The sequence below is a fragment of the Macaca fascicularis genome, chromosome 9, assembly GCF_037993035.2.
Source record: "Macaca fascicularis isolate 582-1 chromosome 9, T2T-MFA8v1.1".
NCBI classification, from domain to species: Eukaryota; Metazoa; Chordata; class Mammalia; order Primates; family Cercopithecidae; genus Macaca; species Macaca fascicularis.
This window is the reverse complement of record NC_088383.1, coordinates 13,158,584-13,170,020: the sequence shown is the minus strand read 5'-3', so window position 1 is coordinate 13,170,020 and position 11,437 is coordinate 13,158,584. Positions and strand designations below refer to the sequence as shown.

At 47.0% G+C, this 11,437-nt stretch overlaps 1 protein-coding gene across 5 annotated transcripts in view; it reads right to left on the bottom strand.

Annotated features, from left to right (window-relative positions):
• Window positions 1-412: 412 nt before the first annotated feature.
• Window positions 413-11,437, bottom strand: part of CDC123 (cell division cycle 123) — a 55,043-nt gene continuing 44,018 nt past the window's right edge. For all 5 annotated transcript variants that reach the window (XM_045399546.2, XM_005564623.4, XM_074001019.1 and 2 more), the window contains 3 exons: window positions 4,098-4,226; window positions 1,278-1,415; window positions 413-686 (listed from right to left, as the gene is read on the bottom strand). In XM_045399546.2, coding sequence (XP_045255481.1) covers window positions 660-686; window positions 1,278-1,415; window positions 4,098-4,226 — 294 coding nt within the window. In that variant the 3' untranslated portion in view covers window positions 413-659. The remainder of the gene's footprint in view (window positions 687-1,277; window positions 1,416-4,097; window positions 4,227-11,437) is intronic.

The following is an 11,437-nucleotide window of genomic DNA, read 5'->3' as shown; positions in this document are numbered from 1 at the left end:
GAGGCTGCAGTGAGCTGTGATTGTGCCACTGCACTCCAGCCTGGGCAACAGAGCAAGACTCTGTCCCTAAATAAAACAGGCTGGGCGTGGTGGCTCACACCTATAATCCCACCACTTTGGGAGGCTGAGGTGGGCAGATCACTTGAGGATCAGGAGTTCCAGACCAGCCTGGCCAACACAGTGAAGCCCTGCCTCTACTAAAAATACAAAAATCAGCTGGGTGTGGTGGTGTGCACCTGTAATCCCAGCTACTCGGGAGGCTGAGGCAGCAGAATCGCTTGAATCAGGAGGTAGAGGTTGCAGTGAGCTGAGATTGAACCAGTGCACTCCATCCTGGGCGACACAGCAAGACTGTCTCAAAAAATAAAAATAAAAATAAATAAATAAAGCAACCGGGTAGAAAAGCAACGTATTTCATAGAAAGCATTTTATTATCAGAACAGTATGATTTCCTATGCTTAAGATCTATTTATTATGTTATTTTTACAAGTAGCAAAGTCCCTCTGTTTTTTTCCCCAGGTGATGTACATGAATATAAAAAGCGGCTGATGTCCACACTGCCTGGCCCGCCCGCATCAGGGTTGGCAGGAAGCTGCGGCTGATGAGCAGCTCCCTAGCGGCGGGGCGGGGCCTCCTCTTCTTCAGCTCCAGCACGCTCATCAGTCGTCCTCTTGCTGATTTCTCTTCTGCCAAAGAAAACCAAGGGGACATTAAAATAGCACATGCTCCTTGGGATATCTGCTCAGCAGGTGTAATTTTCTAGAGGTCTTGGCAAAGATGTGATTAAAAATTGTCATGGAAAACCATGCTTTAATTCATTAAACTAGTTTATCACTTTGACTTCTGAGCAAATTATCCTCAGGTACTTGAGTATTTTCTTCTCTTTCTTCCATACATACAGAAACTCCTACACAGAAATCCACACAGAAGTATAAATATTCACATTCCCTCTTGAGTAAAATCACCACCAGAGCAGAGACTTGCTCTCCGTGCAGCCCTCTAACAATATACACACTTTCTTCACAGTTACAAGTATTTTGAAAAATGTTCAAAAGGCATATACAGCATAAAAACATTTTCTGTCACTCTAATCAATAAATTATGCCTTCAGCTCCTATTTTATATTTAATTAGAAAATGACCTAACTCACTAACTCGGCTCCATTCATAAGCATCAAAGTCTAGGTGATACAGGATTCCAGTGAAATATTATATAAAAGCCAATTTGAAGGTCTATTTGAAAAGACGGCCAGCATACTAAATGCACATAGACTTTACCAGCTTAAGGAAGTCTATTAGCTTGTGAGCGTCCTCCCCTGTAGACAGGTCTACAAAGTCCTTGGGCAGCCGGTAACTCAAATAGGGGCTGGGCTGGACTGTCACTTCACTGTTGGTGCAACGGAAGGCTGGGGAATCCTGTACAAAGAAGAAAAAGGAGAAAGAACGTCAGTCATTTATTTTTAGGTCTATTCTCTGAACTAAAAAAGAACCTAGCAGAACAATTTCAACTCCATGTTTTCTTCTGTACCTGGTAAGGAGAAAGGAAGATTCTAAAGTTAAAATGAGCTGGGCACGGTGGCTCACGTCTGTAATTCCAGCTGGAGTACAGTGGCTCACCGCAGCCTCGACCTCCTGGGCTCAGGTGAACCTCGCACTTCAGCCTCCCAAGTAGCTGAGACTATAGACATGCGCCACCACGCCTAGCTGAGTTTTTAAAATTTTAGTACAGACAAGGTCTCAGTATGTTGCCCAGGCTGGTCTTGATCTCCTGAGCTGAAGCAATCCTCCTGCCTTGGCCTCCCAAAGTGTTAAGATTACAGGCTCGGTGGGCTGCTGCACCCAGCCCAAACTATTTTCTTTTTCTCTTTTTTTTTTGAGGCAAAGTCTCGCTCTGCTCTCAGGCTGGAGTGCAGTGCTGGGGCACGATCTCTGTTACCCAGGTCTCTGTTGCTCACTGCAACCTCTGCCTCCCGGGTTTAAGCGATTCTCCCACTCTAGCTTCCTGAGCAGCTGGGACTACAGGCATGCGTCACCACGTCCGGCCAATTTTTGTATTTTTAGTAGAGATGGGGATTTCACTATGTTGGCCAGGCTGGTCTCAAACTCCTGACCTCAGGTGATCTGCCTGCCTCAGCCTCCCAAAGTGCTAGGATTACAGGCATGAACCACCAAGCCTAGCTGCCAAAACTAATTTTTTTTTTTTAGACGAAGTTTCACTCTTGTTGCCCAGGCTGGAGTGCAATGGAGTGATCTTGGCTCACCACAACCTGTGCCTCCTGGGCTCAAGCGTTTCTCCTGCCTCAGCCTCCCGAGTAGCTGGGATTACAGGCATGCGCCACCACGCCCAGCTACTTTTTAGTAGAGACGGGTTTTTCCATGTTGGTCAGGATGGTCTCGAACTCACAACCTCAGGTGATCCACCTGCCTCGGCCTCCCAAAGGGCTGGGATTACAGGTGTGAGCCACTGCACCCGGCCGGTTTTTTTTTTTTTTTTTTTTTTGAGATGGAGTCTCGCTCTGTCACCCAGGCTGGAGTGCAATGGTGTGATCTCGGCTCACTGCTGCAACCTCTACCTTCCAGGTTCAAGTAACTCTCCTGCCTCAGCCTCCCAAGTAGCTGGGATTACAGGCACCCGCCACCAGGCCCGGCTAATTTTTTGTATTTTTAGTAGAGACGGAGTTTCACCATGTTGGCCAGGCTGGTCTCGAACTCCCGACCTCAGGTGATCCACCAGTCTCGGCCTCCCAAAGTACTGGAATTATAGGTGTGAGCCACTACGTCTGGCCCAAAACTATTTTTTAAAAGATATAAAATGCTCACAAGAGAACACTGTGAAAATCTCAGGACATGTAATTGTGTATATAGTATGATCTCATTTATTTACAAAGGTCTATATATGTGTTTAAATGCACATTATATAGCAAAATATAAACACTGGTTCTCAAGGTGGTAGAGTCATAGGTGATTTTAAAATTTTCTTTAAGAATGAGCATGTTACTTTTATGGGCAGAAAACAGCACTACAAAGTTGTTTAAAGATTAAAGTTTGGCTGTGAAGCTGACAGGAAAGGAGAGAGTGGCTGGGTGAAGAAACCGGGTTGAACAATGTTTTGCTTTTTTCGGATGGGAGGTATCTGAACATGACTAAATCTGGACGGACAGAGTTGGTGGAGAGGAAGAATTGGAAAAAGAGCAGAGGGCAGCTGGAGAGAGAGGAGGACACAGTGTCCTGAGTGGGAGATCAGACTCAGGAAGGGATGGACGAGCTTGTAGGTGTGATGAGAAATCAACTGAGGGAATTCTCTCATCAGTGGGTTCCCTTTTCCTGGAAAGAGGATGTTAAATCATCCACTGAGAGGAAGGAAGGACTGATGGGAGACTGAGAAGCATCAAGGCGTGAACCAGTCACCGTGGAAATGGAGGAGAAAGCTGACAGGAACCCGCTGGTCTGCACATATGTAACTTCTCCGTCAGCCTCAGCAGCTGGCACTGAGGTCACAAGGAACAGATGCATGAGCAGATCTGGGACCAAGATTCCTCCAGGTTGGGTGTGACAGAAGCAGCTCAGAAAAGGAACTGAAAAAATGGATCAGATGATCCTGACTTCTGTAATAAAGTTAAGTGGTACCCGCCTCTTTGACCACCACCACGGGGAAGTTAGCTACCAGGAAAGCTGTGTTACACTCTGCGCTTCCCAAGGGTCCTGGCCATTCTGCCTACCTGTGCGTCTGCAGAACAAGCGGTCAGTCAGTAGACTGAAAAGGTTTATGTTGTATCTATCTTAAAAATGTCTAGGCCGGGCGCGGTGGCTCAAGCCTGTAATCCTAGCACTTTGGGAGGCCGAGACGGGCGGATCACGAGGTCAGGAGATCGAGACCATCCTGGGTAACACAGTGAAACCCCGTCTCTACTAAAAATACAAAAACTTAGCCGGGCGAGGTGGCAGGCGCCTGTAGTCCCAGCTACTCGGGAGGCTGAGGCAGGAGAATGGCGTAAACCCGGGAGGCGGAGCTTGCAGTGAGCTGAGATCCGGCCACTGCACTCCAGCCTGTGTGACAGAGCGAGACTCCGTCTCAAAAAAAAAAAAAAAAAGTCTTACCTGCTCTTGAGCATCTACTTCACTAAAATCGCCGTTTAAGTTGTTCTCAGATATCAGTTCTTCCCAGGTGAACAGCAGTGAATCTGTGACTTCGCCAAATGGATTAAAATCAATGAGCCACACCTTCCCCTGTAGCACAGAGAGAGAAAAAACAAAAACAAACGCAGTCTGTACTCTGTCTTCTGAGAAAGAAACGAGTTTTTATTCTGAGACAGGCTCTCATGCTGTTGCCCAGGCTGCAGCGCAGTGGTGTGATCACAGCTCACTGCAGCCTCGACCTCCTGGGCTCAAAGGATCCTCTTGCCTCAGCCTCCTGAGTACCTGGGACTACAGGCATGCGCCACCACATGCAGCTAATTTTTGTGTTTTCTTAGAGGACAGGGTCTCGCCATGTTGCCCAGGCTGGTCTTGAACTCTTGGGTTCAAGCGATCCTCTCACCTCAGCCTCCCAAAGTGCTGGGATTATAGACATGAGCCACGTCACCTGGCCAGAAAGATATTCTTCATATTATTGTAATCTTAAAAATCTCACTTATTTCAAAAGATCATCCCTCTAGGTCCCATCTGAGAAAGGGCCGCCTGTCTGAATAGAGTAGACAGAGATCTAAAGGGAGGGCCCCCTGTGAATTTAGAGAGAAGGGACCCAGAAAAGCTCTGCCTAAGAGATACGTTCCAACTCCAGCCTCAAGCCACATGGAATTTTAAGTCAAAGATTCTAGCAGGGCCGGGCACAGTGGCTCACACCTATAATCCCAGCACTTTGGGAGCCTGAGGCGGACAGATCACTTGAGCTTAGGAGTTCAAGACCAGCCTGGGCAACATGGTGAAACCCCATCTCTACAGAAAAATATATAAAAATTAGCTGAGGCTGGGTGCGGTGGCTCACGCCTGTAATCCCAGCACTTTGGGAGGCCGAGACGGGTGGATCACGAGGTCAGGAGATTGAGACCATCCTGGCTAACACGGTTAAACCCTGTCTCTACTAAAAATACAAAAAATTAGTCTGGCGTGGTGGCGGGCGCCTGTAGTCCCAGCTACTCGGGAGGCTGAGGCAGGAGAATGGCGTGAACCCGGGAGGTGGAGCTTGCAGTGAGCCGAGATTGCACCACTGAACTCCAGCCTGGGCAACAGAGTGAGACTCTGTCTCAAAAAAAAAAAAAATTCGCTGAATGTGGTGGCACACGCCTGTAGTCCCAGCTACGCAGGGGGCTGAGGTAGGAGGATCACTTGAGCTCAGGAGGTCAAGGCTGCTGTGAACCGTGATCACAACACACGCTCCATCTACCCTGGGTGACAAAGCAAGACTGTGTCTCCCAAAAAAAAAAAATTCCAGCAGGAAAGGGAACAGTCACCCAAAGGCTTAGGGTCTGTGTCTGACTAAAGCGCCTTCCCGGAGCCTTCAGTGCTCCGTTCAGGGGCAGCCAGACAGAGCCAGGCAGTGCCTGCGGCTCCAGAGAGCAGCGCTTCTGACTCAGGAAGGTCTGCTGCCAAGAATGGATTTTTTTTTTTTTTTTACCATATGCAAGTATGAAGATGCTGCTTCCTTTCTTTTTTTTTTTTTTTTTTGAGAATCTCACTCTGTTGCCCAGGCTGGAGTACAGTGGTGTGATCTTGGCTCACTGCAACCTCCGCCTCCTAGGTTCAAGTGATTCTCCTGCCTCAGCTCCCGAGTAGCTGGGATTACAGGCATGCACCACTATGCTTGGTTAATTTTTGTATTTTTACTAGAGATAGGGTCTTACCATGTTGGCGATGGTCTGGTCTCAAACTCCTAACCTCAAATGTCCTCCCGCCTTGGCCTCCCTGTGAGCCACCCTGCCCAGCCTGAAGATGCTGTTTTCTTTCTATGTGAATGTAGTAAGTCTGTAGAATAGAGCTTGACAGCATATGAAGGGGAGGTTGGCCTGTGAGCAGAAAACAGCCAGTACTGACACGCAGAGAGCAGAGGCGCATGGGCCACACCGCCAGGAATGACGGCCACGGCGTCTGATCACGAACACCTATTGACACGAAGTGGATGGAGCAAAGATAAACCTTTTCCCACTGAAACATTCATACATTTGCGCCGTTTGGTTAACAATGAATGTTCTTTTTCTATAAATGTGTTGCCGCCAGGTCCTGAGCGTGTGTGTGCATGAAATTCCAAGCACCAAGACCGCTGAGCCAGCATGCCTAATATCTGGTGCTGCTTCTCAGCTGAGCGAGAGCAAAATGTTAAGAAAGATGAAACATCTTATTAGGACTTGCTTCAAATTCCAGAACCTCTAGTAAGTGGCATAAGCCTGTCGCAGGATGCTTTCAGCACACCCAGTTGGGTAAGTTCCTCGTTTTCTACGAGCCCCAGGAGATGCCCTGCAAATCTCTCTCACTGCTTGAGTTGTTTCCTCATCTCCGTTTAGCACCCACTTCTTCATTCCTGGAACTATGTGAAACAGTATCAGCCATCAAACAACTTCTTCGTAATGATGTCAACTTCATTTTGGCGAATACTGCTAAGATGTCTTCAATATATGTCATGATAACAAAATGGATATTTTCTAACTTCCAAACCCTTTCTACTTGACTTATTTATTTATTTATTTATTTATTTATTTATTTATTTTGAGACAGAGTCTCGCTCTGTCACCCAGGCTGGAGTGCAGTGGCGTGATCTCTGCTCACTGCAACCTCCGCCTCCCAGGTTCAAGTGATTCTCCTGCCTCAGCCTCCCGAGTAGCTGGGACTACAGGCGTCCACCACCACACCTGGCTAATTTTTTGTATTTTTAGTAGAGATGAGGTTTCACAGTGTTAGTCAGGATGGTCTCCATCTCCTGACCTCATGATCGGCCTGGCTTCGTCTCCCAAAGTGTTGGGATTACAGGTGTGACCCACTGTGCCCAGCCCCTACTTGGCTTTTTATAATCAGTAAAACGAACTCATTATTTTTTTTAAACTATCACATCTTTAATATAGGAATATGCCACAATGCAAAAAACCAAAACACATTTTTTCCTTTTTTTTTCTGAGACACAGTTTCACTCTTGTGGCCCAGGCAGGAGTGCAATGGTGTGATCTCACCTCACCACAACTTCCCCTTCCTGGGTTCATGCAATTCTCCTGCCTCCACCTCCCAAGGAGCTGGGACTACAGGCATGCGCCACCATGCCCAGCTAATTTTCTATTTTTGGTTGAGACTGGGTGTCACCATGTTGGTCAGGCTGGTCTCCAATTCTTAAACTCAGGTGATCCGCCCACCTTGGCCTCCTAAAGTGCCGAGATTACAGGCATTAGCCACTGCACCCGGCCCAAAACACATTTTTTTTTTTTTTTTTTTTTGAGACGGAGTCTCGCTCTGCCCCCCAGGCTGGAGTGCAGTGGCCGGATCTCAGCTCACTGCAAGCTCCGCCTCCCGGGTTTACGCCATTCTCCTGCCTCAGCCTCCCGAGTAGCTGGGACTACAGGCGCCTGCCACCTCGCCCGGCTAGTTTTTTGTATTTTTTAGTAGAGACGGGGTTTCACTGTGTTAGCCAGGATGGTCTCGATCTCCTGACCTCGTGATCCACCCGTCTCGGCCTCCCAAAGTGCTGGGATTACAGGCTTGAGCCACCGTGCCCGGCCCAAAACACATTTTTAAATGAAAACAAACCACCACTTTAATTGGCAGTATACTCTGTAGCTCACAAGCTATCCTCTAGTACAAAAAAATGAGGAAGTAAAAAAAAAACCAGCTATAATCAGGCTTTAATAAAGTAGGAGGATCAGGATCAAGATTTTATAACTTTTTTTTTTTTTGAGACGGAATCTTGCTCAGTTGCCCAGGCTGGAGTGCAGTGGCGTGATCTCGGCTCACTGCAAGCTCCGCCTCCCGGGTTCACGCCATTCTCCTGCCTCAGCCTCCCAAGTAGCTGGGACTACAGGCACCCGCCGCCACACCCGGCTAATTTTTTGCATTTTTAAAAAATACAGACGGGGTTTAACCGTGTTAGCCAGGATGGTCTCGATCTCCTGACCTTGTGATCTGCCCACCTCAGCGTCCCAAAGTGCTGGGATTACAGGTGTGAGCCACCGTGCCCAGCCATAACTTTTTTTTTGAGACAGAGTCTTGCCCTGTTTTTGTGAGTACAGTCGCGTGATCTCAGCTCATTGCAACCTCCTCCTCCTGGGCTCAAGTGATCCTCCTGCCTCAGCCTCCCAAGTAGCTGGGATTACAGGCACCTGCCACTGTGCCTGACTAATTTCTGTATTTTTAGTAGAGATGGGGTTTCACCATGTTGGCCAGGCTGGTCTTGAGCTCCTGACCTCAGGTGATCTGCCTGCCTCAGCCTCATAAAGTGCTGGGATTACAGGCGTGAGCCACCACGCCCAGCCATAACATGTTTTCACATGACATCCCAAGCAAAAACAGCCTGAGAAGTTAATTTTGCTTTGAGGCAATCCAATAAGCAAAGAGCAGTGGGACTAACTGTCCTTTTACCAACTGACTGTCCCCCTATCCCTATCAAGCTGTAGGGACCAGACACTGTGTTAGGCACTAGGGTATGAAGATCGTAACACAGAATCGATTCCTTCCAAGAGCTCAGGCTTGAGCAGAACACACATCTCCTCCCCAAAACAGAACCAAAAACCATCCAACAATGGCAATGTGCAGGGTATTTTGCTTCGAGAGAAGCAAGAACAGGGAACTGTGAGAGTGGAGAGGCACAAAGGAGAGTGTGCCTACATGTGCGAGGGAAGGCTGGAAACGCTTCCCAAAGGACCTGGGCACCTGAGGGATAACAGCGATGCTCTGGGAGGAAGGTGGTGTTGGCAGGAAAAGCGGACTACTTAACAAGAACGGCGGCTCTCATGTGCAGAGGCCACGCCACGACCGCCCATTGTGGGAACAGGTTATTTTGGCTGGAGTGTGAGATATGTGAGGGCTCCAGAAACACAGCCAGCTATGGTAACTCTCAAGGCCTGCTATTCCAAACAGGATGAAACACATGCTATGACACGCCCTTTAAAAGTGTAAATGAGATTATGAGAAAGACCAGGAAATCCCCAGGGGCCAGAAACAAGAACCCGAAGAACAGAACTAAACGAATCAACTCTAGTGCCGTGGGAACCTGTGGGAGGGTCTTCTAGCAGGCTGGCCACGGGAAGGGAATCAGAACTCAGACGCCAACTCCAGAAGGCCACAGCCTCAGGAAAGGGGTGTGAGGAGACAGTTCTAACGGAGGGGCAGGAGACAATGACATTGTCCTCTGAATAAGTTTTGGGGAACATGGTAGAAGCAAATGAAAAATCCAAAATTTAGGATCTTTGGGATTCTCATTAAAAAAAGGACAAGCTCACTGAAGACGAACTCAAAGTAAAATAAACTGATTTTCAAAACAAAAAAGAAACAACCAGCCCGAACGAGAGTCTGCAAACGCAACAGGGATTAACGCCCTAAGAACTTGGGAAATCATCATCAATCTGAAGGACAGTCTAATATAAATATAAAAATATTGGTGCAGACAAAAAGACTAAGGGTGATCCATACCACATACCAAACACGCAAAGGAACGAACACCAAACAGACCCAATATTGAAATGGAGAACAAGAAATTACAAAAGAACTAGACAAAAACCATGGGGAAGTATTTTTTTAAATGATGGCTAAAATTCAAAAGCCAGAAAAGAGGCAAATAATATAGGTGATCTTGTTTACAGGAAAAGATTAATGACAAAGGCCTCTGTAATACCTAAACAGTGCCTCTATTTTGAGGAAAATAATAGAAAAAAGTGAAAAAGACACGAAGCAATGGTTCATAGAAACAACCCTTAAATATACGAAAAGATAAACTTCATCCTCATTTACTAAGAAAAATAGAAATAGAAAGTATACTGAAACATCATTTCTCTATGAAACCCCAAAACCCTGAAGAGTGTGACCCTATATTGTAATGGCAAGCTCAGAGGAAGCCTGCAAGTACTCTGATGCATTCCCGGGGGGATCTGGTCAGATGTAACCTCTAGGGAGGGTAAACTGCAGTATCTGTCAACGTTAAAATTCATTTCACTTTTGAGCCAGCAATCCCGCTTCTAGGAATTCACCCTGTAGATTCACCTGCAGCGTGGGAAATGACACACGTACGGGATTATTCACCATGGCAGTCTGCAGAAGACCAGACACAACCTGGTGTACACTGATAGGCATGACAGTTATGATCATGGCTCACTGCAGCCTCAACCTCCCAGTCTCAAGCGATCCTCCCAACTCAGCTCCCGGGAGGAGCTGGGGCTAGAGGCACAAACCACCACACCTGGCTCATTTTTACGTAGAGATGAGGTCTCACTATGTTCAGCCCAGCTCATCTCGAACTCCTGGGCTCAAGCCATCCTCCCACCTCAGCTTCCCAAAGTGCTGAAAATACAGGCGTGAGCCACCACAATGGCCTAAAGCCCCTCTTTCTAGTAACTCTTGACACCATCATCTTTGAAGACAATGAGGTGAAAATAGAGTGATGTCTTCTGACGTAAGCGTTAAATGAACAGTTAACAGTTATTCCGGGACATGACCATATGGGCCATATCTTTTTGTCCAAAGATGATTTAAAGATGTCCAAAGGTGATTCAGATCAAATGACTGTCTCACTTACAATGAGGCTGATCTAAGCACGGAGGGGGAGTGAGAAATATTCTGCTCGTGTGTTGTGACACACGGGAAAACGCATCTGCTAGCTTCTTCACAATGTCAAAGAGCACTCAGCACCAAACAGCATTTAGTGACTTAAACTTCTTAATAAAGATGACATGTCTTGGGCAGTGAAATCTCTGCTCTAGTAATTCTTCATTAAGTCAGCAGTACGTAAGTTTACTAATAAGTCACTTTAACTTTTTCCTTACAGAAGTTTTCATCACTTTCAAGATTTAAAAAATAAACTAATCCAGCCGGGCGCGGTGGCTCAAGCCTGTAATCCCAGCACTTTGGGAGGCCGAGATGGGCGGATCACGAGGTCAGGAGATCGAGACCATCCTGGCTAACACGGTGAAACCCCGTCTCTACTAAGAAATACAAAAAATAGCCGGGCGAGGTGGCAGCGCCTGTAGTCCCAGCTACTCGGGAGGCTGAGGCCGGAGAATGGCGTGAACCCGGGAGGCGGAGCTTGCAGTGAGCTGAGATCCGGCCACTGCACTCCAGCCTGGGCTACAGAGCGAGACTCCGTCTCAAAAAAAAAAAAAAAATAAATAAAAAAATAAACTAATCCTCTTCTGTCTAAAAATAAAACTAACTCAAACTCTGAGTCACTTTTAAAATAATAATAATAATAATTATTATTATTTTTTGAGACAGCGTTTTGCTCTTGTTGCCCAGGCTGCAGTGCAATGGCGCGA